The 21,617-nt window shown below is 38.7% G+C and overlaps 1 protein-coding gene across 1 annotated transcript in view; it reads left to right on the top strand.

Moving 5' to 3' along the window:
* LOC309509954 (NACHT, LRR and PYD domains-containing protein 3-like) overlaps nucleotides 1-21,617 on the top strand; it is a 113,332-nt gene that overhangs the window by 12,917 nt on the left and 78,798 nt on the right. Inside the window, exons 5-6 of the mRNA XM_082184969.1 lie at nucleotides 10,892-11,062; nucleotides 15,589-15,759. Of these exons, the coding sequence (XP_082041095.1) occupies nucleotides 10,892-11,062; nucleotides 15,589-15,759 (342 nt within the window). The remainder of the gene's footprint in view (nucleotides 1-10,891; nucleotides 11,063-15,588; nucleotides 15,760-21,617) is intronic.

Here is a 21,617-nt window from a genome sequence, read left to right as displayed (position 1 = left end):
GTTAAGACAATTTGATGTATTCCACTTAATACACAATAAAACAATATACAATAAGATTAGTTAACAACGTAGCTCCTGGTGTTCTTCTAAAATGAGGCCGAGCCACAAATCCGTGAACGGATTGCGAAAGTGTGGGCATGGTTTATGAATTTGTGGGTACAGATTGCAAAAACTGAAGGCATGGTTTACAAATCTGAGGGCGCGGATTAGAAACTCGTGGGCACGATTTGTTAAACAAAGGAACAGTTTGAGAATTTGTGAGTATGGTTTATAAACGGAGCAGACAAATTGCAAAACCGTCGCCATGGATTGTTTTTTTTTCTCCCACAGGTGACTTCCCGGGCTCCGTAAAAACAAAAAAAGGCAGATAATCTAAAAAAATTCTGCATATCAATATACGTCAGCAAGATCTCAAATAGCATTGCAATGGAGGAATATTAGCATGTTTACATGCTCTGATGTCAGGCTTGCTCTTTTTTTAGTCACAATGTTGCCAGCAACTGAGAAAAGGCGTTCAGATGGGGTTGAAGTTGCAGGCATAGACAAGTAACACTTTGCCAGCATGGCCAAGGTGGGAAATCTTGCTTCATTTCCTTTCCACCATTTTAATGGATTTTCATCCTTTGGGATAGCCTGCTCACCAAAGTACACAAGTGTCTCATTCCTCACAAGTATCTCATTCCTCACTGCTTCGCTGTGAGAATCTTGATCTTGGACGTGACCAGTGTCTTCTTCACCGTTACTGTACTCATCTGAATCCGAACCAAGCAAAGTATCCAGCAGAGAAACTGGCCTCCTCTCTGCACTGACTGAGTCATCCTGTTCCCCACCTTGATGTTCAGGTGTTTGCTCCCTCTCTCTTCTTTTCTCTTCCAGTGCAAGACCTTGAACTTTGAGGTGAACTTTTACAATGTCCTCTGCTTGCAGGAATTTTAGTTTGCGGAATCTGGGGTCAAGGGCTGCTGCAATAATACATACATTTTCTCCATCATCTCTGAATTTAGTTTCCCACTCCCATCTTGAGGTCATCTCCTGTGCAGCAACGCCTTGGAAAGCCTTGACAGCTGCGTTCTCAAATAAGGTGCTCTTTATGGACTTCTGTAGGCCCTTCACCAGCGGAGGTAGAGCGGAAACAGTCACATAGGACTCTCCACTCAGGAAGACAGTGGCACACTCAAAAGGCCTCAGGACTTGTTCTACTTCCTCAAGTAGGCTCCACTGATCACTTTTTAAATCCAGGAAGCGCTTCCCTTGTGGTGTGACATCAGGATCTGAAAGCGTTGCCGTCACAGGCCACCTCTGTTCAAGCAGGCGGCTGATCATGTGCAAAGTACTGTTCCATCTTACGGATACATCTTGTATTAACGTATGCTCAGGGGTACCCATTTGTTGCTGCTTTGCTTTCAGCCTTGTGCTGGCCAGCTCACTTTTTAAAAAATGTTCCACAAGGCTCTTCGCAGCCCTCAGTGCCCTGCTGATCTGGGGATCCTTTAGAGCATGGTTGACAACCAACTGTAATGTATGACCAGCACACCTGAGAGAAGCAATCCCATGCTTTTCTTCCAAAATGCGTAAAGCAGCAACCACATTCGCAGCATTATCATGTACAACCACGATTACATTGGTCATGGATATCTCAAACTTCTCAGCTGCTTTTTCCACCCAGGTAGCAATATTTTCAGCTGTATGCCGATCTTCAAGTGGCATGGTGGTCAAGTTGAATGAAGTAAGCTCCCAGTCTTCATTAATGAAGTGGCAGGTGACACCCAAGTATGCCTCTGTGGCAATACTGGTCCATGCATCTGTGGTGAGAGTGATTTTGGTTTTTACTTCTTTGAGTGAAGCTTTCACTCTCTCAAAATTCTCCTCATATTTCTTCTCCATCAACTTAGTGAAGTGGAACCTGGAGGGAAGTGTGTATCCTGGGTGGAACGCGTTGATCCTCTCACGAAAGCCCTGACCCTCTACAATAGAAAGAGGTCTCATATCCTTCACAATCATGTTCAGAATGCTATCGGTAAGTCCAGCGGCCATGTGGGGCGTGCAAACAGTTACGTCCTTTTTATGGAAGAAATCTTGCACGCAGCTTTGCCTCTTCCTGAGAAATAAAACAAGCACAACAATTAACATCATTAACATTTTTAAACATGAAGTCTATGAATGCTAACAATATATCAGCTGTATTTTGAAGAGGGTAGTGTATCTGTATATTATTTTAACATAAAATCTATGAATGATGACAAAAAAAATTGTATCTCAGAAAGGGTAATTATGTCATTTTATTATGAAATATGCAAACAGGAAGCATTTTAAACTTTATTTTGAACTAATGGTACTATTTCATAAAATGTAAGATGTATACAGTAACAGGCCTATTTAGGAAATGTGTTGTTTACTATAGTCTGTTATTACTGTAGTGGGAGTATGATTTACTCAATTAACTTGTCCAGTAACTTGTCCGAAAATGCACTTGTGTTTATCTGCAAAAAGGTTCACATACACTAGATTGCAGCCTAGGCTAACGTTACTGTTAATGTAAATATAACGTTAGTCGTTTGTTTTTAAAGTCTACATTAGAGACCTGGCGCGGGACGGATTTCTCCCTTAATAATTCCTAAAAAGCTGACATCTCAGTTCATTGCGAGCTCACAAATCTCTGTTATTACCAATGAAACTGGCTGCACAATGAATCTTTCATAATATGTACACTTTGTTTGCTATAATCAGATGATTTGCCAGTGTGCAGAATTCAGCACTGAACAAACGTCCATTTTGAGCGGTGAGGGGATTCTATCTTAAATGCATCTGATTGGCCATTGCGTTCAAGAAATCAACACAAATGTCTGTGATTGGCTAAATTGTTCAACGCTGCAAAAATGTTATAAATAGAGACTCTGGCCTGTAAAGCGTTTCTATTTTGTTCTTGTTGCTTTTGTGCAACAGATGAATGACAATTTATTCGTTCTTAGATGTTCAATTAGTAGATATTTACATTTTGCGGGAGTCCCGCGAATCGTTTTATTCTCCCGCATCCAGCACACACACGAGTGCATTACCGCCCGCGCCCGCACTCGGCCCTCAGAACTATATTCCCCGCGCTGCACCCCTGACAGCTTCAGCTCTAACGTCGATCCGTTTCTGACCGAAACACAGCAGGTATGACCGTAACAACAACTCCAAAAACTCACTGTAATAATTAGGCCTACTACTTACCCAGCTGGCTCGTCATTTTGAGTTCGCAGAGTCACAGGATGTTTCCTTTTAAGATGCTCGTTCATAGCAGTTGTGCTGCCGTGGTACGCCATTTCAGCTTTACATAGTGAACAAAGCACCTTTCTGTTTGGGCGTAGTTTGAAGTATTCCCATACTTTGGATGATCGTGGTCTTGATTTATGTGATAAAGCCAGATTGTCGTTTTCACCATGAGCGGGAGCAGAATCCGCCATTACTCAAAATATCTCGTAATTAATGTGACGCGTCGACGCATTTCATGCGTGTCGACGTATTTTCATAGTCGACGTAATCGATGACGTCGACGCGTCGTTGCGGCTCTAGCGCAGACCGATCGGCGGCTGACTTGAAGCAGTGCATGCCGGTTAGAAATTTTGTCCGACTTGATAAAGTGCCGACGCCATGTGACTGTGACGTATGCCATCAAAGTACCGCGAGAGCGATTCGAGAGTAGCTGGAGAACTCAGCCAGCGCAGCTTCTCAAGAGCGGCTGCTCGAGCTCTGATGACGACACAGCTGTTCCACGATTGGCCGGATTCACCGCATGACAACGATCACGTGTGTTTCGTGTTTATTCGAAAACCTTTAGTTCCTCTAAAGCTCACAAATCAGTTTTTTATAACAGTAAACACTCTTTTCATGTAGTTGCGATGTTATATTGTGTCATGTTTATCAAATTAAAACTGATTAAAAAACGTAGACTCCACTTCATTGATAGAAGTTTATGTTGAACTTTATTCTTGTTCAAACAGACGCTGTATGAAGCAGTACATAAAGTATTGAATGAAAATGTCTCTGAAACATCTGTGTATTATTTGGCAAATATTGAATTTATTTCACTTCAGCTGTGGTAAAGTATGCAAACACCACGTGAGCGGTCACTACGGGAACCAGAAAGTGTCCGACTTCACGTGTCCATTTGCAGCTCCTCCCCGCCTGCACTCGACTACTCTCAAGAAGTCCTCTCTGCAGCCTGTAGCACGATGACGTAGCTGGATCAGATCCAACACGTACTGGACGCTGTTACGCGCATGCGCGGTGGTGTGTTTGGTGACGTCATATATGCATGCGCACTAGAAGAGAGTTGATCAGTGCTGAATTTTTTTTTTTTTTGCTTGTCCTGCAGACACTGAACAGCAAATTAAGAGGAACCTTATGTACAGATCACTGTGGAAAAATTTGCCATTAACGAAGGAACTCTTACCAGACAAAATATCTTAAACCATTTTTTTTCTTTCTTTTTTTTGGACATCTGACAAGATTTCTTTTCTTGATGCTGTTATTATTTTTGCGTTTTCCCTTGAACGTGTACTGGTATGTTAAGTTGTTTACAGACCATATTTTATTGTAGCTTTAGGATTAACATTACAGAGACAATTACTTGACTAATTTTTGCTTCCACTCAACAGCAAATATGACCTGAATAAAATAAAATGGCTTAATTTTAAAATGTTCTGTATACACGTATAAAAAAAATAAATAATACTTGCGGTGACCACATGCTATTAATCCATCAAATTTAGGTTTAAAATCATGTGATTTAAAATGTTGTAAAATGTACTATTTTGTAGAGAGAAACTAGGATAACTTAAGCATCACATTTATGTAAATAATTATTCATCAATAATTACTTATTACTATTTATCAGTACTACTACTACACAGGTTAGAACGGTTAGATGGGGCGGGGCCAACTTCACTTCCGGCGCTGCACTGTGGCGACGAGTGCCTACAGCACGTCTGAAATGTTTGTTTGTTTTATGGGTTATATGTAAGCGTTTTTCATCACATAAACCTCGAATTACACGCTTTGAAAGTTTGGTTGTTAAGTCAGAAGCGAGCCAACAAAGTCAAGATGCGTTTTGTTACGCAGTTTTTGTCTATCGTCCTGGCGATTCACCTGTTGCTGTTAACAGTCCTTTCACTGAGTCGGGGAAGCTATGCATCGGCCGCCGCCACAACATATGGGATTTTACATTATACCCGGGATCAACTCTGGCAACTAAGGGATCTGCATAGCGGAAACTTTCCAGTCGATCTGCCAGATGAGTGTACACGGACATCCACATCACCGAGGAAAAGAGGCCGGCGAGGAGGCGTACGGCGTAGAGTTCGCGCACGGGGGAGCAAGCCACCTCTACCTACGGTCATCCTGGCTAACAACCGCTCCTTGGTGAAGCAACTTACGGAGCTACGGAACGCTGTGAGGTACCTCTCAGAGTATCGGGAAAGTTGTCTGTTGTGCTTCACGGAAACATGGCTTAAAGACACGACTGATAACTCAACACTCAGGATCACAGGGTTTAGCGACCCGATTAGACTGGACCGTGATGCACGGGTAACCGGCAAAAGAATGGGAGGGGGGGTGTGTGTTTATATAAATGAGCGATGGTGTAAAAACTACACAGTAAGAGACTCCCATTGCTCGGAGGATATTGAGCTATTGTCGCTGTCGGTAAGACCTTACTATCTACCTAGGGAATTTGGTCAGGTGTTTGTCACTGTGGTATATATTCATCCCCGCGCTAATACTAAGGTCGCGGCAAATAGGATATACGACACAATGGCTAAACTAGAAAACATGGCACCTGATGCACCGAAGTTTGTGCTCGGAGACTTTAAAGGGTTAGTTCACCCAAAAATGAAAATTCTGTCAGTAATTACTCACCCTCATGTTGTTCCAACCGCGTAAGACCTTCGTTCATCTTCGGAACACAAATTAAGATATTTTTGATGAAATCTGAGAGCTGATCACTTCTCCGTAGGCTGCTAGGTGGCCCAAACTTGCTGGCCCAGAAAAGTTATTAAAGAGATCGTTAATATAGTCCACGTGACTACAGTGGCTCAATATATCAAGCGACGAGAATACTTTTTGTGCGCAAAAACAAACAAAAATAACGACTTTATTCCACTATTCATTTCCTTTTCTCTGGGCCTCGTAAGTGTTTTTGCGCAGCGCGTCTGTGTTACACGTCACCACGTCGGCTCACTATTGGGCGACGCTGGTCATGTGTGTGACGCGCAGCGCAAAAACACTACGCGAACCAACTAGTGGCCCAGAGAGAAGGAAATGAATAGTGGAATAAAGTCGTTATTTTTGTTTGTTTTTGCACACAAAAAGTATTCTCGTCGCTTGATATATTGAGCCACTGTAGTCACTTGGACTATATTAACGATCTCTTTAATAACTTTTCTGGGCCAGCAAGTTTGGGCCACCTAGCAGCAAACAGAGAAGTTATCAGCTCTCAGATTTCATCAAAAATATCTTAATTTGTGTTCCGAAGATGAACGAAGGTCTTACGCGGTTGGAACAACATGAGGGTGAGTAATTACTGACAGAATTTTCATTTTTGGGTGAACTAACCCTTTAATGGATGCTCAATCAAAAGCGTATTGCCCAATTACTATCAATACGTCGAATGCCCGACAAGGAGGGATAAAACACTCGATCTATGCTTTGGGAATATTAAAGACGCTTATAAGGGCTATGCAAAACCACCCCTCGGAGACTCGGATCACAATGCAATCCAGCTTGTCCCGCAGTATAAACAAAAGCTCAAGACTAGCAAACCGGAGATAAAGACAGTTAAACAGTGGACTAATGAGTCTGTTGAACGCCTTCGAGGCTGTTTTGATTGTACTGTGTGGGACATTTTCGTGCACACTAGTAAGAATTTGGAAGAGTTGACTTTAGTGGTGACTGACTATATTCGGTTCTGTGTGGACTGTATAATCCCAGAAAAAACTTTTAGGGTATTTCCAAATGACAAACCCTGGGTAAATAAAGAATTAAAAGTTGCACTGCACAGGAAAAGGAGAGCTTTTGAGCAGGGAGACAGGCTTAAAATGAAAGCAATTCAGAAGGAGATTAGACAGATAACAAATGACTGTAAACAGAAATATAAACGGCAGATTGAGGTGAAAATGAGGGGGAATAACCTGAAACATGCATGGCAAGGGATGTATACAATGATAGGGAAGGAAGAGAAGAAAAGGCACATAGATGCAAATGGAGATGATCAAGCATTTGCAAATGAACTGAATGGTTTTTATGCACGGTTCGAAACATCAGACTTTCTCCTGGAGCGTGATGCCATTAGACAGCAGTTACAGTATGGTACTCCTCCAACTATTACAGCGGATGAGGTGCGTAGAGTTTTTAATAAAATTGATTCTAAAAAAGCACCAGGCCCAGATCAAATAAGTGGTAGGGTTTTGCAAATGTGTAGTGAACAACTTAGCCTCATTTTCTGCCAGCTTTTTCAAAAGTCATTAGATACACATTACATTCCTAAAGCCTGGAGGTCCTCGCTCATAGTACCAGTACCTAAGGTAGCAAGACCAGCTGATTTAAATGATTATCGTCCAGTCGCCCTAACATCAATCGTGGTGAAGAGCCTAGAGAGAATTGTTCTGAGACATATTCTAAATGATGTGCAATGTAATATCGACCCTTTACAGTTTGCCTATAGAAACAAGCGGAGCACAGATGATGCCCTTCTGTATATGCTCCATAATATCTATTGCCATCTGGATAAGCCCAAACGATATGTCCGGGTTCTTTTTATAGATTTTTCCTCCGCCTTCAACACCATCAGGCCCCACATTATGATGGAGAGGCTGGGGCAGTTAGGGGTAAATCCTAACATTATAAGGTGGGTTGAGTCCTTTCTGACGGAGAGAACACAGTGTGTTAGGGTAAATGAGGCTTTGTCCTCCCCGATTATGACCAATACAGGATCCCCACAGGGCATCTCACCAGTATTGTTCACTCTTTACACTAATGAGTGTAGAAGTAATACACCTGAGCATCTTACAATAAAATTTGCAGATGATACAGCAATAGTGGGGTTAATACAGAATAGTGATGAGACCAACTACAGGGCCTGGGTGGATCAATTTGCAGATTGGTGTAGGTCCAGCTATCTTCATCTAAATATAAAGAAAACAAAGGAAATAATAATAGATTACAGAATTGGGAGCCAGCCCCATCAGTGTTTGGTTATAAATGAAGAGGATGTTGCGATTGTAGCCGAGTACAAGTACTTAGGGACAATAATAGATAATAAGTTGCAATGGAACAGTTATACTATAAAAAGGGGCTGCAGAGGCTGCATTTTATGCGGAGACTAAGACAATTTAGAGTGGATAGTGATATGATGTTACTTTTTTATCACTCATTTGTGGAGAGCATTCTACTTTTTTGTTGTGTTGCCTGGTATTTCTCTTTGTCAGTGACCAATAAAAACAGACTGAGCAAGATAGTTAACTTGGCTAGCAAGGTTGCAGGGAAAAAACTAGACAGTATGGCTATTACCTGTGAAAGAAGGGTGTTGAAGAAAGGTCAAGCAATTAATAGAGATATGTCACACCCCCTACACCAGGCATATGAGGTGTTGCCATCAGGGAGGAGGATTAGGTTACCCTCTTTCAAAACTAATCGAGCCAGTAAGTCATTCATTCCAACTACATTACACTTATGAATAAGAACTTACCTGCAGGACAGCACTTTAAATAGCATCATGCACTTTCTTTCCAGCTTGACTGTTACAGTATGCACAACTGCACTTTATTATCCTAGTTATGTGTAGTGGGGTTTGAGTCTTCTGTCCTGATGTTGTGTATGGGTGTGGGTGTGGTAGGGTGGGGGTGTTTGGGGAGAGGGAAATGTTGTTGTATATTTTGTTTGGAATTCTGTCTTGTCAACTGTCTTGTTGTCTTATGTATAAATGTATCAGACGTACTGTATGGCAGGGGTTCCCAACCTTTTTTTGTCTGAGACCCCCTTTTACCCAAGAAAATATTTTAGGGCCCCCCTTCACATTTAATGATATTATCGCTCTTGTAAGCTTGCAGCAAGGATGACAAAATATGTTGTTTTCAAATAAACGGTATGTTTACTATAAACAGATATGTTTATGCACAAATAATAGCCTATAATATTGAAAATACAATAACAAAAACATTAGTAGGCCCTTTGTAATTTAAAAATGTAAGCCTAGGAGTAGCCTATAAATTTGCCCTATTTTAAATGCAATAAAAATATCAGTTTTCACACCTGTGTGTAGGTAAAAAAAGAATGAATATAGGCTATTACTAAATGACTTCTGTCTGGGGCCTCAATACTTGCATGTTATTTGTGAGGCTTTATCAATGTGAGGCTTTATTTTTGAGGCTTTTGGCGCTATAGCGAGTGATAATAAACTTGTGTTTATTAACAGAATAATGCGTCTTTCGGAAGAACATTGTAGCCGGAACTACTTCTCTCTCTGTGTGCGTCTATGACGAGTCACGCAGGTACTGGGCTACTCCGCAGCGGCAGCGATCCGAACCAGGGTAAAATAGTCCCTATGTAATCACTTATTATAGGTGTACCATAGTGATTCAGGATAAGACAAAAACACTGCAAAATGGATTCATGATGAACTCGCTCATTATATAAATTTTGAACAGAAAAAAAGTTAAGGACTTTTATTTAATGCAAATTGCTCAAAACTTTTCAAAATATGACGCGACCCCCCACAGAGCTCGCTGAGGCCCCCTTGTGGGCCGCGACCCCCCTGTTGGAAACCGATGCTGTATGGTGTAGAACAAATTTCCGAAAGGATAAATAAATCTCTCTCTCTTCACACAGTGATTGACAGGGAGGGAGGGGGCGGGGCCAACTTCACACAGTGATTGACAGGGAGGGAGGGGGCGGGGCCAACTTCACGCAGTGATTGACGGCGGAATGCATTTTCAATTTGCACATTGAATTTTGCTTCATTCATTGCGGGACATTTAATGAAAATGCAATCGCAAGTGTCTTAACTGTGGGTGTAAATGCAATTAAGAAAAATAACATTTGAATGATCATTTTGCTACATTATTTGTTTGAACATGTTAAACAGTGACTTTTTATCTCACAATTCTGACTGTTTTTCCCCTCAGAATTGCAAGGTATAAACTCGCAATTCGGACTTTTTCTTGCAATTGCTATTTATGTCACGCAATTGTGAGTTTGGCCCTGTCACAAATGGCACCCTAAACACTCGCGGTCTTCCTCTGAGTCCGCACTTTCCTGACGTAACGCCGCTTTGACTGTCGTGAACAAGTCAGCTGTGGAGCTCGCTTCAGTGCGCATTTAGAGCACATATCGACCGCAGAGGGGCGCTCGTGAGTACCCTTCTGAAACCTAAAACTACTAAATGGGACACCCTATGGACTTAATGGGCACGCAGAAGCCATTGTAAGTCTACAAGACTGAAAGTGAGGTGTGCCATTTAGGACAGGGCCTTTATATCTCGGTGAGTGGATTCTGACAAAATGAAACCCCTCTGATTGGCTGCGTTCAATAGACCAACAAACATGACTGTGATTGGCTACATTACTCACCGCTGTAAAAACATTTGACGTTCTCCAGAGCTCAAACACAAAACCACACTTGAGAGTTTGCCAGTATGATATTATTACAGAATCAACTGAGGGTGATCTTGCATTCGCTTGAGAGTGCTTATATTTAAATTTGACTTTGTGATGTTTTTTACTATTTTTTTAATTTAACAAATTATTTGTGATCAAGCATTAATTGGCGGACCCCCTGCAGTACGGCTGCGGACCCTTGTGTTAAACTGATCTGATCTGAACTGAGAGAGTGAAGAGTGTGTCATTGTTCTCTACAGGTTGAGGGATTTAGGAGTCACAGATGAAGGTTGTTCTGCTCTGGCTTCAGCTCTGAGATCAAACCCCTCACACCTGAGAGATCTGTATCTGTCTGAGAATAAACTAGGAGATTCAGTTCATCTGCTCTCTGCTGTACTGGAGGATCCTCACTGTAAACTGGAGAAACTGGGGTAAGATGAACTCTCTGATAAACACATATTTTGTCCTTGGTAAATATATTATGTATTAGTTATTTAATAGTTTTTAACTTTTTTACTCAATTATCACCAACTTTGCTTGTTAAACTCTAGCTTGTTTTCGGGTCCAACCAAACAATTACACATCCACACAACACAAATGAGAGACAAATGAATACATTTCATTGAGAGCTCATTTTCTGTACAATTATAGTTTGACCAGGAAAACCAAAACCAGTATTTTTATGTGTGATTCATAGACACTCAGTTAAACAATAAATTACAAGTGATACTTACTTCAGTCCAAATGCACAATAAATAAATATTCAGTTAAATCAGTGAACATCACAGGTGAGCCAATGCTTGATTAAACATGCTAATCCTAAAACATAAATGTTCTCCCCAGTATATACAGTACTGTGCAAAAGTCTTAGGCATGTTAATACCCCCCCCCCCCCAAAAGATGGTTTTAAGTCAGTTATTTATATATTTTGCTGTAATGTGTCAGTAGGAAATATCAGTTTAGATTTCCAAACATTCTTTTTGCCATTAATTGTAATAATCCAGTGAGATTTGTGTATGCACAAGGAATCTGACAACAGCCGGTATGATCTGATCTCACCATCATCGAGTCCGTCTGTGATTACATGAAGAAACAGAAAAATGATTAACATGCCTAAGACTTTTGCACAGTAATATATAGTATATATATATAATTACTCCACATCACAAACAAGACAAAACATTACACAAATACACAAAGTATAAATGTTATATTAAAACAACAGTGTTTTTGAACTGACAGAGTTACAACACCCACAGACTTCCATAGGAATCGAGGAATGCGGAAGTAAAGTTTTGTATTGCAGTAAATATCATTACAATAAGGCAAAACAAAACTATAATAAATGTCCTATAGAACAGAGCACAATATAAAAAAGGAAAAATAAATAGAAAAAAAATAATAATATCAGGGACAAAAAGGTTTCTAATAATTACAATTTCTTTAATAAATTGATTAATCTTCCACTTTTCAATGTTGACATTCTCTGATCCTCTTCGGTTTAAAAATGACTGAACACGTTTTTAATTTAATTGTTTTGCTTCATCTGAATGGGATGACACTTGGTGACGTTTGTTGTATTAGCTTTGTGAACACACACAAAATAATCATAGACATGATTCGGATATGGTAAAGGGTCGTAAAAAAAAAAAAAAAAAGTGTCACACTTAGGGATGGGTATCGTTAAGGTTTTAACGGTATTACTACTCTTACCGATACTCCTTATCGATCCGGTACTTTAACGGTATTCTTATCGGTTCTTTTTGTTATATTAAAAAAAGGGGAAAAAATTATTTAGAACATAATTAATATTGCTTTATATTTTGAAATGTAAAATAAATATCTATAGCAAAAGAAAAAGCAATGCTTTAACAAAACAAATAAAACATGTATGTTATGCAGAAGGGTGCTGGCTTTTGTGTTTTATATAGACAGACAGGACGCCAAAAACAAAGTACAAACACATGGTCAAACAAAAAAGTATACAATAAAACAAATATACAAATTATATACCCAGTGCTTTAATTTCAGTAATGTCCACTGACATTACTGTTCAGGAGTAATATGGGTTAAAAAGACATCTAATAAAGTCAGATGTAAAATAACACTGCATAGTTTATCATAGATAGATTAAAGCTTATATAATTCAAGAGCTGTGACTGATTTTCTCTTTGCCTTTTGTTGTTTGATTCACATTAATGGAGCAATCGTCAGCAGGATTATTAGACTGCTGCCTCTTTAAGACCAAATGCAGATCTAATCATTATTAAGCCTCATATTTTCTCCCAACTATTTACGCCGATTTAAGACATAAACTGTATTTAAGTGAATAAACTGTTTAAGTGAATCTCCAAGACGGCCATTTTGACATATTTGTGTATTTGATCGTTTAGATGCGCACACGAAGCCCAAAATATATGTTGCTGCTTGTCTCGTTGCGGTGTGTTTCAGAGCGTGCGCCGCATTTTGGAACAGCGTCTATTGCGTCAATTTTGGTACTTTTAATAGCCTTTTATTATCAAACGCGTCCCGCAGTTTAGCAAAAGTATAGACTACATTTTACAACAATCACCGATCGTGCAGATTCTGACGTTACTTTTGGGTTTTAGGGAGAAATGACAGCGCATCGCTCTGTGAAGGGAAGGAAGTTGCGCTGGAGAGAATGTGGCTTTAGTTTTTAATGGTTACACCTCAAATATCTTCTTTTTTATAATCATTGGAAGCCAAAATCTAAATCTAAAATAAAATTAGTTTAATATCAAAGATCTAAAGTGTAACCTTTTGAATGTTCTGTCCTCATCGTCACTCATTAAGCAGGGCTGTTGTGTTGCGCGCGCCGTGGCTTTGCGTGAAAGATCGCTCTCTCTCTCACACACACACACACACACACACACACACACACACACACACACACACACACACACTCTATCTCTTTAGCAAAAATGCATCACAGACAAATGGTTCAATATTATTATATATAGAAGTGGCTGGCGAGATTAAATTCGCAAGATAATAATTTCTTAATAGCAAAATAGCACGTGCACTTTCATAATTTCTCTAGTACCGACAGCAGAACCGATAACGTCCGAGCTTAACGATCCAGCGGTCTTTCAAAATTCAGCACCGGGGCCCGTTTAATACCGGGTTTCGGTACCCATCCCTAGTCACACTTGGTTCCTTCAAAAATGACCGACAGGAAATGAATGGGAAATACAAAAACTCAGAGAAACTTTTGGTGGTACAAACTACAAATCAGCCGCTGTGCAGAAAAAAAGTGCACAGCAATGAAACACACACACACACACACACACACACACACACACACACACACACACACACACACACACACACACACAGACACAGACACAGACACACACAGACACACACAGACACACACACACAGACAGACACACACAGACACACACAGGCACACACAGACACACACACACACACACACACACACACACACACACACACACAGACACACACACACACACACACACACACACACACACACACACACACACACACACACACACAGACACAGACACAGACACACACAGACACACACACACAGACAGACACACACAGACACACACAGGCACACACAGACACACACACACACACACACACAGACACAGACACAGACACAGAGAGAAATGAACTAGTTAGACTGCAACAGTAAATTTTGAGAATATGCGTAATAAAATCAATAAATGAAGAAAATACAAAAGAGACTCTCTCTCGCTCAAACACACACACACACACACACACACACACACACACACACACACACAATAATTGTTTGGTCTTTTTTAGCCTAATAGGTGTTCCTGATATCTGCTGCATATGCAACAATACATAAAATAATTACAGTTTGTATGTACATAGTTAAAATAATATTTATTATTATAATTCAATTTTTATTCCTGTTTTTTAACCTACAGTTTGATAATGATTGTTTGCTGTTGTTATTTTATTGTTTTTGCTGTTGGATCATAATTGCTGTTCCCTTCTGAAGTTTTATTACCATTTATAGAATTAAACTGAATAAAATACCAATTAATTGCAAAATGTCTGTATAAAGTGTTTTGAATTATCACTATCCATCCCTTATTTTGTTAGATTTTTTTAATTATCAAATACTGATTAACAAAAATGCTTGCTTTGTGTTCCTTTTCTAACCAAACATTATTGTTTGATTGTAATCATAATGCAAAACCTGATACTTATGTAACAAAAATATCTGATGGGAATCAAAAAGCCTCTCTATGTATTTATATAGGGAGCAACAGTACAGCCTACAGGCGGTTACACGACATTACACAAGTTTTTACTTTTTAACACCACTGGATGACGCTTTTCTCACTTCAAAAAATGGATTTTAAAGGCCTGCACTAATGTGACATGTTGCATTTATTGAAAAATAATAATAATACAAATAAAAATATGAATTCTAATGGAACAAAATGCTCATACATTTTTTTTTTAGTAGTACCATAGAAACCGTTCTAAATTCGAAATAATAATAAAAAAATATTATTGAACAAAAATATGACTGAATTATAAGATTGTATTAGATTGCTACGAAACTATTAATTAGCAATAGCATATATTAGCATGCTAAATGCTAAGCATGAAATCCAATTGTAATATAAGTAATAAACATATTAGAATTATTTATTTATTTTTAAATGGCCATTAATGGATCGTTATTGGACAAATATTTAGAAACAAAAAATATCTTCAAAATATTAAATTAATATTATTGAACCAAAATATAGTACATTTAATTGATAAAGTTACACTTCAGGTGTTATTAATGTTATCTCTTTATCACTCCATAGTTACAGCACTGCATGGTATTTGTCCCTCAGTTTCTCCTCAAGTTCATGGGCAATCTTTAATAAAATATTAATTTTACACACTGTTTACACAGCGTCATTGTTCTCTACAGGTTGAGTGATTGTGGAGTCACAGATGAAGGTTGTTCTGCTCTGGCTTCAGCTCTGAGATCAAACCCCTCACACCTGAGAGATCTGGATCTGTCTGGGAATAAACTAGGAGAATCAGTTCATCTGCTCTCTGCTGTACTGGAGGATCCTCACTGTAAACTGGAGAAACTGGGGTAAGATGAACTCTCTGATAAACACATATTTTGTCCTTGGTAAATATATTATGTATTAGTTATTTAATAGTTTTTAACTTTTTTACTCAATCACCAACTTTGCTTGTTAAACTCTAGCTTGTTTTCGGGTCTGAAGAAGGAGTCCAACCAAACAATTACACATCCACACAACACAGATGAGAGACAAATGAATACATTTTATTGAGAGCTCATTTTCTGTACAATTATAGTTTGGCCAGGAAAACCAAAACCAGTATTTTATGTGTGATTCATAGACACTCAGTTAAACAATAAATTACAAGTGATACTTACTTCAGTCCAAATGCACATTAAATAAATATTCAGTTAAATCAGTGAACATCACAGGTGAGCCAATGCTTGATTAAACATGCTAATCCTAAAACATAAATGTTCTCCCCAGTATATACAGTACTGTGCAAAAGTCTTAGGCATGTTAATACCCCCCCCCCCCCCCCCCCCCCCCCCCCCCAAAAAAGATGGTTTTAAGTCAGTTATTTATATATTTTGCTGTAATGTGTCAGTAGGAAATATCAGTTTAGATTTCCAAACATTCTTTTTGCCATTAATTGTAATAATCCAGTGAGATTTGTGTATGCACAAGGAATCTGACAACAGCCGGTATGATCTGATCTCACCATCATCGAGTCCGTCTGTGATTACATGAAGAAACAGAAAAATGATTAACATGCCTAAGACTTTTGCACAGTACTATATAGTATATATATATATAATTACTCCACATCACAAACAAGACAAAACATTACACAAATACACAAAGTATAAATGTTATATTAAAACAACAGTGTTTTTGAACTGACAGAGTTACAACACCCACAGACTTCCATAGGAATCGAGGAATGCGGAAGTAAAGTTTTGTATTGCAGTAAATATCATTACAATAAGGCAAAACAAAACTATAATAAATGTCCTAAAGAACAGAGCACAATATAAAAAAAGGAAAAAGAAATGGAAATAGAAAAAAAATAATAATATCAGGGACAAAAAGGTTTCTAATAATTAACATTTCTTTAATAAATTGATTAATCTTCCACTTTTCAATGTTGACATTCTCTGATCCTCTTCGGTTTAAAAATGATTCATCTTGCTTCATCTGAATGGGATGACACTTGGTGACGTTTGTTGTATTAGCTTTGTGAACACACACAAAATAATCATAGACATGATTCGGATATGGTAAAGGGTCGTAAAAAAAAAAGTGTCACACTTGGTTCCTTCAAAAATGACCGACAGGAAATGAATGGGAAATACGAAAACTCAGAGAAACTTTTGGTGGTACAAACTACAAATCAGCCGCTGTGCAGAAAAAAAGTGCACAGCAATGAAGGAGTGACGCAAATAAGACCCCCCCTCTCTCTCTCTCTCTCTCTCTCTCTCTCTCTCTCTCTGTGCGCATGTGCGGCGTGTTTGTGGGGAGCGCGTGAGCAAGGAGTGTGTGGAGTTGCCAGTGGTGGAATGTAACGAAGTACAAATACTTCGTTACTTTACTTAAGTACATTTTTCACGTATCTGTACTTTACTTAAGTAGAATCAATAGTGCATACTTTTGACTTTTACTTCGTTACTTTTTGCAGCAATTATTATACTTTCTACTCCACTACATTTCTACAACGTTTCGTTACATTTTCGGATCAGTTTTTCCCCTGCCAAAACAGGGATTGAAAAAAATCTCCATGTTTTCGGTGCTGATCGCGTTGGTGGCGCTAACAATAAAGCACCTAAAAGCTGTCACAAAGAACCAGCAAAAGTAATGAATATGTCAAATATAGCAAGAAGACATTTTAATTGTTTATTAATAAACAAGTGTTTTCTGTGTCGGCTGCAAAGATGAGGTTGACGATACTGATACGCGATCTTCGCAGTAGTGAACGCGCCAGAGAGAAATGCGCATTTCATACGGATTATAAGCAGAGAGCAGTCGGTTTTCTTTCGTTTTGAATTGTTCTGTTTAAAAGTACACATTTAAAGCTGTCTAAAGATATATTTATCAGGTCTGTGAGGCAAGTAGGATACCTTATACGCTGAGTTTCGGTTCATTTATGAGACGAGCTCCAGTTCACTCGCCAGCGCCTACGTGTCGTGATTATCTATTTTCTACTTATTTATTAAATCCTGGCAATTGTTTGATGAAACATTGATTAAAATTGAGATACAATTAATACAAAACGAAATTCAAATTTAAAAAAGGCTTTGTGCTTTCTGTTTGAGGTCTCAGTGAAAGTTTTAAAGCAGTCTTTTAGTGCCTTTCAGAGCGGTCACGTCTGTAACATTGTTTTTTCCTCATAAATGGGAACACGAAAAATAAAATAAAATGAATATGTTATGTTCTGTGGAGAGCCAACCCTTCATCCGGTGGGTATTACTTTTGGTTTGCGCAGTGTAATTCACAGAATTACAAAAAAATATTTTTCTACCTAAAAGTTAAATATTGTTTGTGTCCCGTAACGCATGTGTAGCCTAGATTTCCCATTAAATATAAAACGCATACTGGTATTTTTCAATATGTATTAAATGCATTTTCTGAGAATTTATATTTCAAGTTTTTACTGCAAATGTCCCGTTTATAACGATGGAATTGCCAAATATTAAATAATTTATCCTCAACTAGTTTTGTGGTGTAGGTCTACGTATTGTATAATGTTAACTTCAAAAAAGGGGTGTGTCGCGATTCTGCCTTCTCCCTTCTCACACCGCGACACAGGTTCGTAGATCTGAGTGTAGCGATTTCGGATTCATATTGTTACAGCCCTAATTATTAGAATATAGACATTAAGAGAATAAATTGTTATGCAAGTACTTTTACTTTTAATACTTAAAAGTACATTTAAAATCAGGTACTTTTTACTTTTTACTTAAGTAGGGTTTTCATTGTGGTACTTCTACTTTTACTAAAGTAAATATGTCTCTGGTTATTTGTACTTTTACTTAAGTACTGAGATTCAGTACTTCCTCCACCACTGGGAGTTGCTGAGTGAGTTGAACTTTTCCTTTCTGAGTTTATTTATTTATTTTGAATATTGCTGTAAGTTAGAGGAGAAGGTGTTATAGTGGCTATTTTTGTCAGTTTATCTGATAAAGATGGGCTCAAATTCCGATGGATTTTCCTGTTTGTCTGCTCGGCACGCGTGCAAGTGCATGCCGTCAGATGAGTCTGTGTCTATTGAGAGTGTTTTGGTCGCTATTGGTCGAGAAATAGGTGCACAAAACATAATGTCCGCTTCAAGAATGAATAAAGCAATTGTCGTTTTTCTGAAGGAAATCGAAATGGTTAGTCAATTGGTGGAGTGTGGTTTAACTGTTCAGGATGTATTTGTTCCAATTTTACCTTTGTCTAGTCTTTCTAAAAGAGTGATGTTGTCAAACGTACCTCCGTTTATTTCTGATAAAGCGCTCGAGTCTATCTTAGCTCGTTATGGAAAATTGGTTGGGCAGATTAGAATGATTCCTCTAGGACTGAAAAATCCAGAGTTGAAACATGTCATGTCTTTCAGACGTCAGGCTCTGATGATATTAAGCGCTGAATTTGAAATGCTTGATGTGTCTGTTAAATTGACAGTGTTTGGTAAGGACTATACAATATTTATCACTACTGAGACTATGAAATGCTTTGTTTGCGGAAAATACGGCCATATTAAAACAGGTTGTCCTGTTGTGAAAGAGGCTCAAAGCGCAAAGAATGGTTCAGTGCAAGATTCAATTGTTTTGGAGAATAACGAGTTGGTTAAACCGACTATAGAAAGCGCTGCAGTTGATTTGAATGCGGAAATTGACGCGTCTACTGAAATGAGAGAACAGTTGCCTCAGGGTGGCAATATTGAGATTACAGAAACGGATGCGATCATTCCTGATGCTAGACAGAGTGGAATGAATGACCCTGTAGAGATTGTGGAGGAGGTAGAACAATCTGGAGAACAAGATGGGTCTAAAGTGAGGGATGTCTTGGATGAGGTGCAGGCATCAAATAGGGATATGTCCCAAAATGATGCTGAACCAATATCACAGGATGTTGACAGTGATCCGGATAGTGAGTGTTCAGACTTAATCACTGATGAATTGGATGAATTCAATTCTCAGGAAAGTACTGTTGGGCGATTAAAGAGGATCTGGTATTATAGTTTGGAACAGCTGGATGAATTCTTGAATGCTACAAAAAAACAGAGAAAACCAAAGATTGAAACGTATTTTCCTGATTTGAAGCTTTTTATTGATTCCTCTGCTATGGCTATGAAGAAAGCAACACTTGAGGAATTAGATCAGCCTAAGCGTTATCGTTTAAAAAAGTTTGTAAGTGCTGTCAGAAAAAGAGTAAAGAAAAGTCCTTAAAGAGGTAGCCTATTATGTATTGGAAATTACATCTATATTGGCATTTATTCATTTTATCTTTTTTCATCCTGATGGTATCCTTTAATATCGGATCCTTAAATATAAATGGATGTAGGGATGTACGAAAGAGTGACTTTATTTAAGTATTTACAACTTAAAAAAGCAGATGTAATTTTGTTGCAAGAGACTCATACTGATGCCTGTAATGAGACAGATTGGATAAATGAATGGGAGGGCAGTATTAGTCTTAGTCATGGTACGAACGTGAGTGCTGGTGTTGCGTTTTTATTCTCAAAGCGTGTTAAAGATAATCCAGTTTTCTTAGAAATAATACCAGGACGCCTTCTTAGAGCTGATTTAATAATAGGCAATAATAGTTTTTCTTTTTATAATATCTATGCTCCTAATATAGGAAGCGAGCGCTGTGATTTTTTTCTGAAACTTTCTGAAGAATTGTTGAAGTGTTCAGATGATAAGATTGTTGTTATAGTGGGTGATTTTAATTGTACGGTAGATCATAAATAGGATAGGAATCATGAACAGGGTTTTTCCTGCATAGAGAATTATGAGGCGGCCGCCTCCGTCAAATTTCGGGCCGCCTCCGTCTGTCGACAAAAACTCAAGACGGAATCACATGATTAGATACCTCTTTTCCACCGACACGATTCGGCAGCGGGTTCACGGCCGGGTTCCATTCCATTCTCAAACCGTTCTGCGCATTTCGACTGCATCAGAATAAGCACGAGCCCGGCCCTGGCCCGAGACGCTCAAGCACAAGTCCGACAGCTCATCAGAATTATCAGCCCGAGTCCGTTTTTTTAATTATTATTATTACACAGCGGCAGCCTGCCCTATTTGCAGCCATTAAAATAGGTCAGTTTTGTTAGTTATGTTTCTTTTCATTTCTTTATCATGTTAATTTAGACAAATGTTTTGGAGCATTTTTTTTTAAATGAAGCCGAACCGACAGCGAGTATAGCCTACAACATGTTTGATCAATTTAGCCTCTCAAATCAACGCTAATAGGCTACTTTACTTGGCTACAATCCATAGATAGGCTATAAAACACTTCAAGCATATCACACAGACAGTTAATTTAACAAATGATTATTTATTAAACCACAGTGAGTAAAACAACTTTTTTTGAAATACTGAGGCAGGCTCAGGCTGCTCGAACCAGCGCTCGCAAACGAAAGGAGCAATAGCCTATCTAAACCAATTAAATTAAATAAACTTGCAGGTTATCTTACCTCAAAAATGCACGACAGAACATGGCCATTCTTTTTTCCAGTAGTTTCCAACAGTTAAACGAAAATAAAAGTCCAATCAAACGAAAAGCATCCGTAGTTTCCAACAGTTAAACGAAAATAAAGTCCAATGAAACGAAAAGTTAGAGCAGTCTTTTACAGAGCATCGTGGAGAAAAAGAATAGCATCCACAGTGTAGCCTAAGGTTTTAACCCAGTCCTCCTCTCTTCTATCACTCTTCCCGCTGCG

Source organism: Leuciscus leuciscus, assembly GCF_965113295.1.
Source record: "Leuciscus leuciscus genome assembly, chromosome: 11".
Taxonomy (NCBI): domain Eukaryota; kingdom Metazoa; phylum Chordata; class Actinopteri; order Cypriniformes; family Leuciscidae; genus Leuciscus; species Leuciscus leuciscus.
This window is presented reverse-complemented; position numbering and strand designations above follow the sequence as displayed.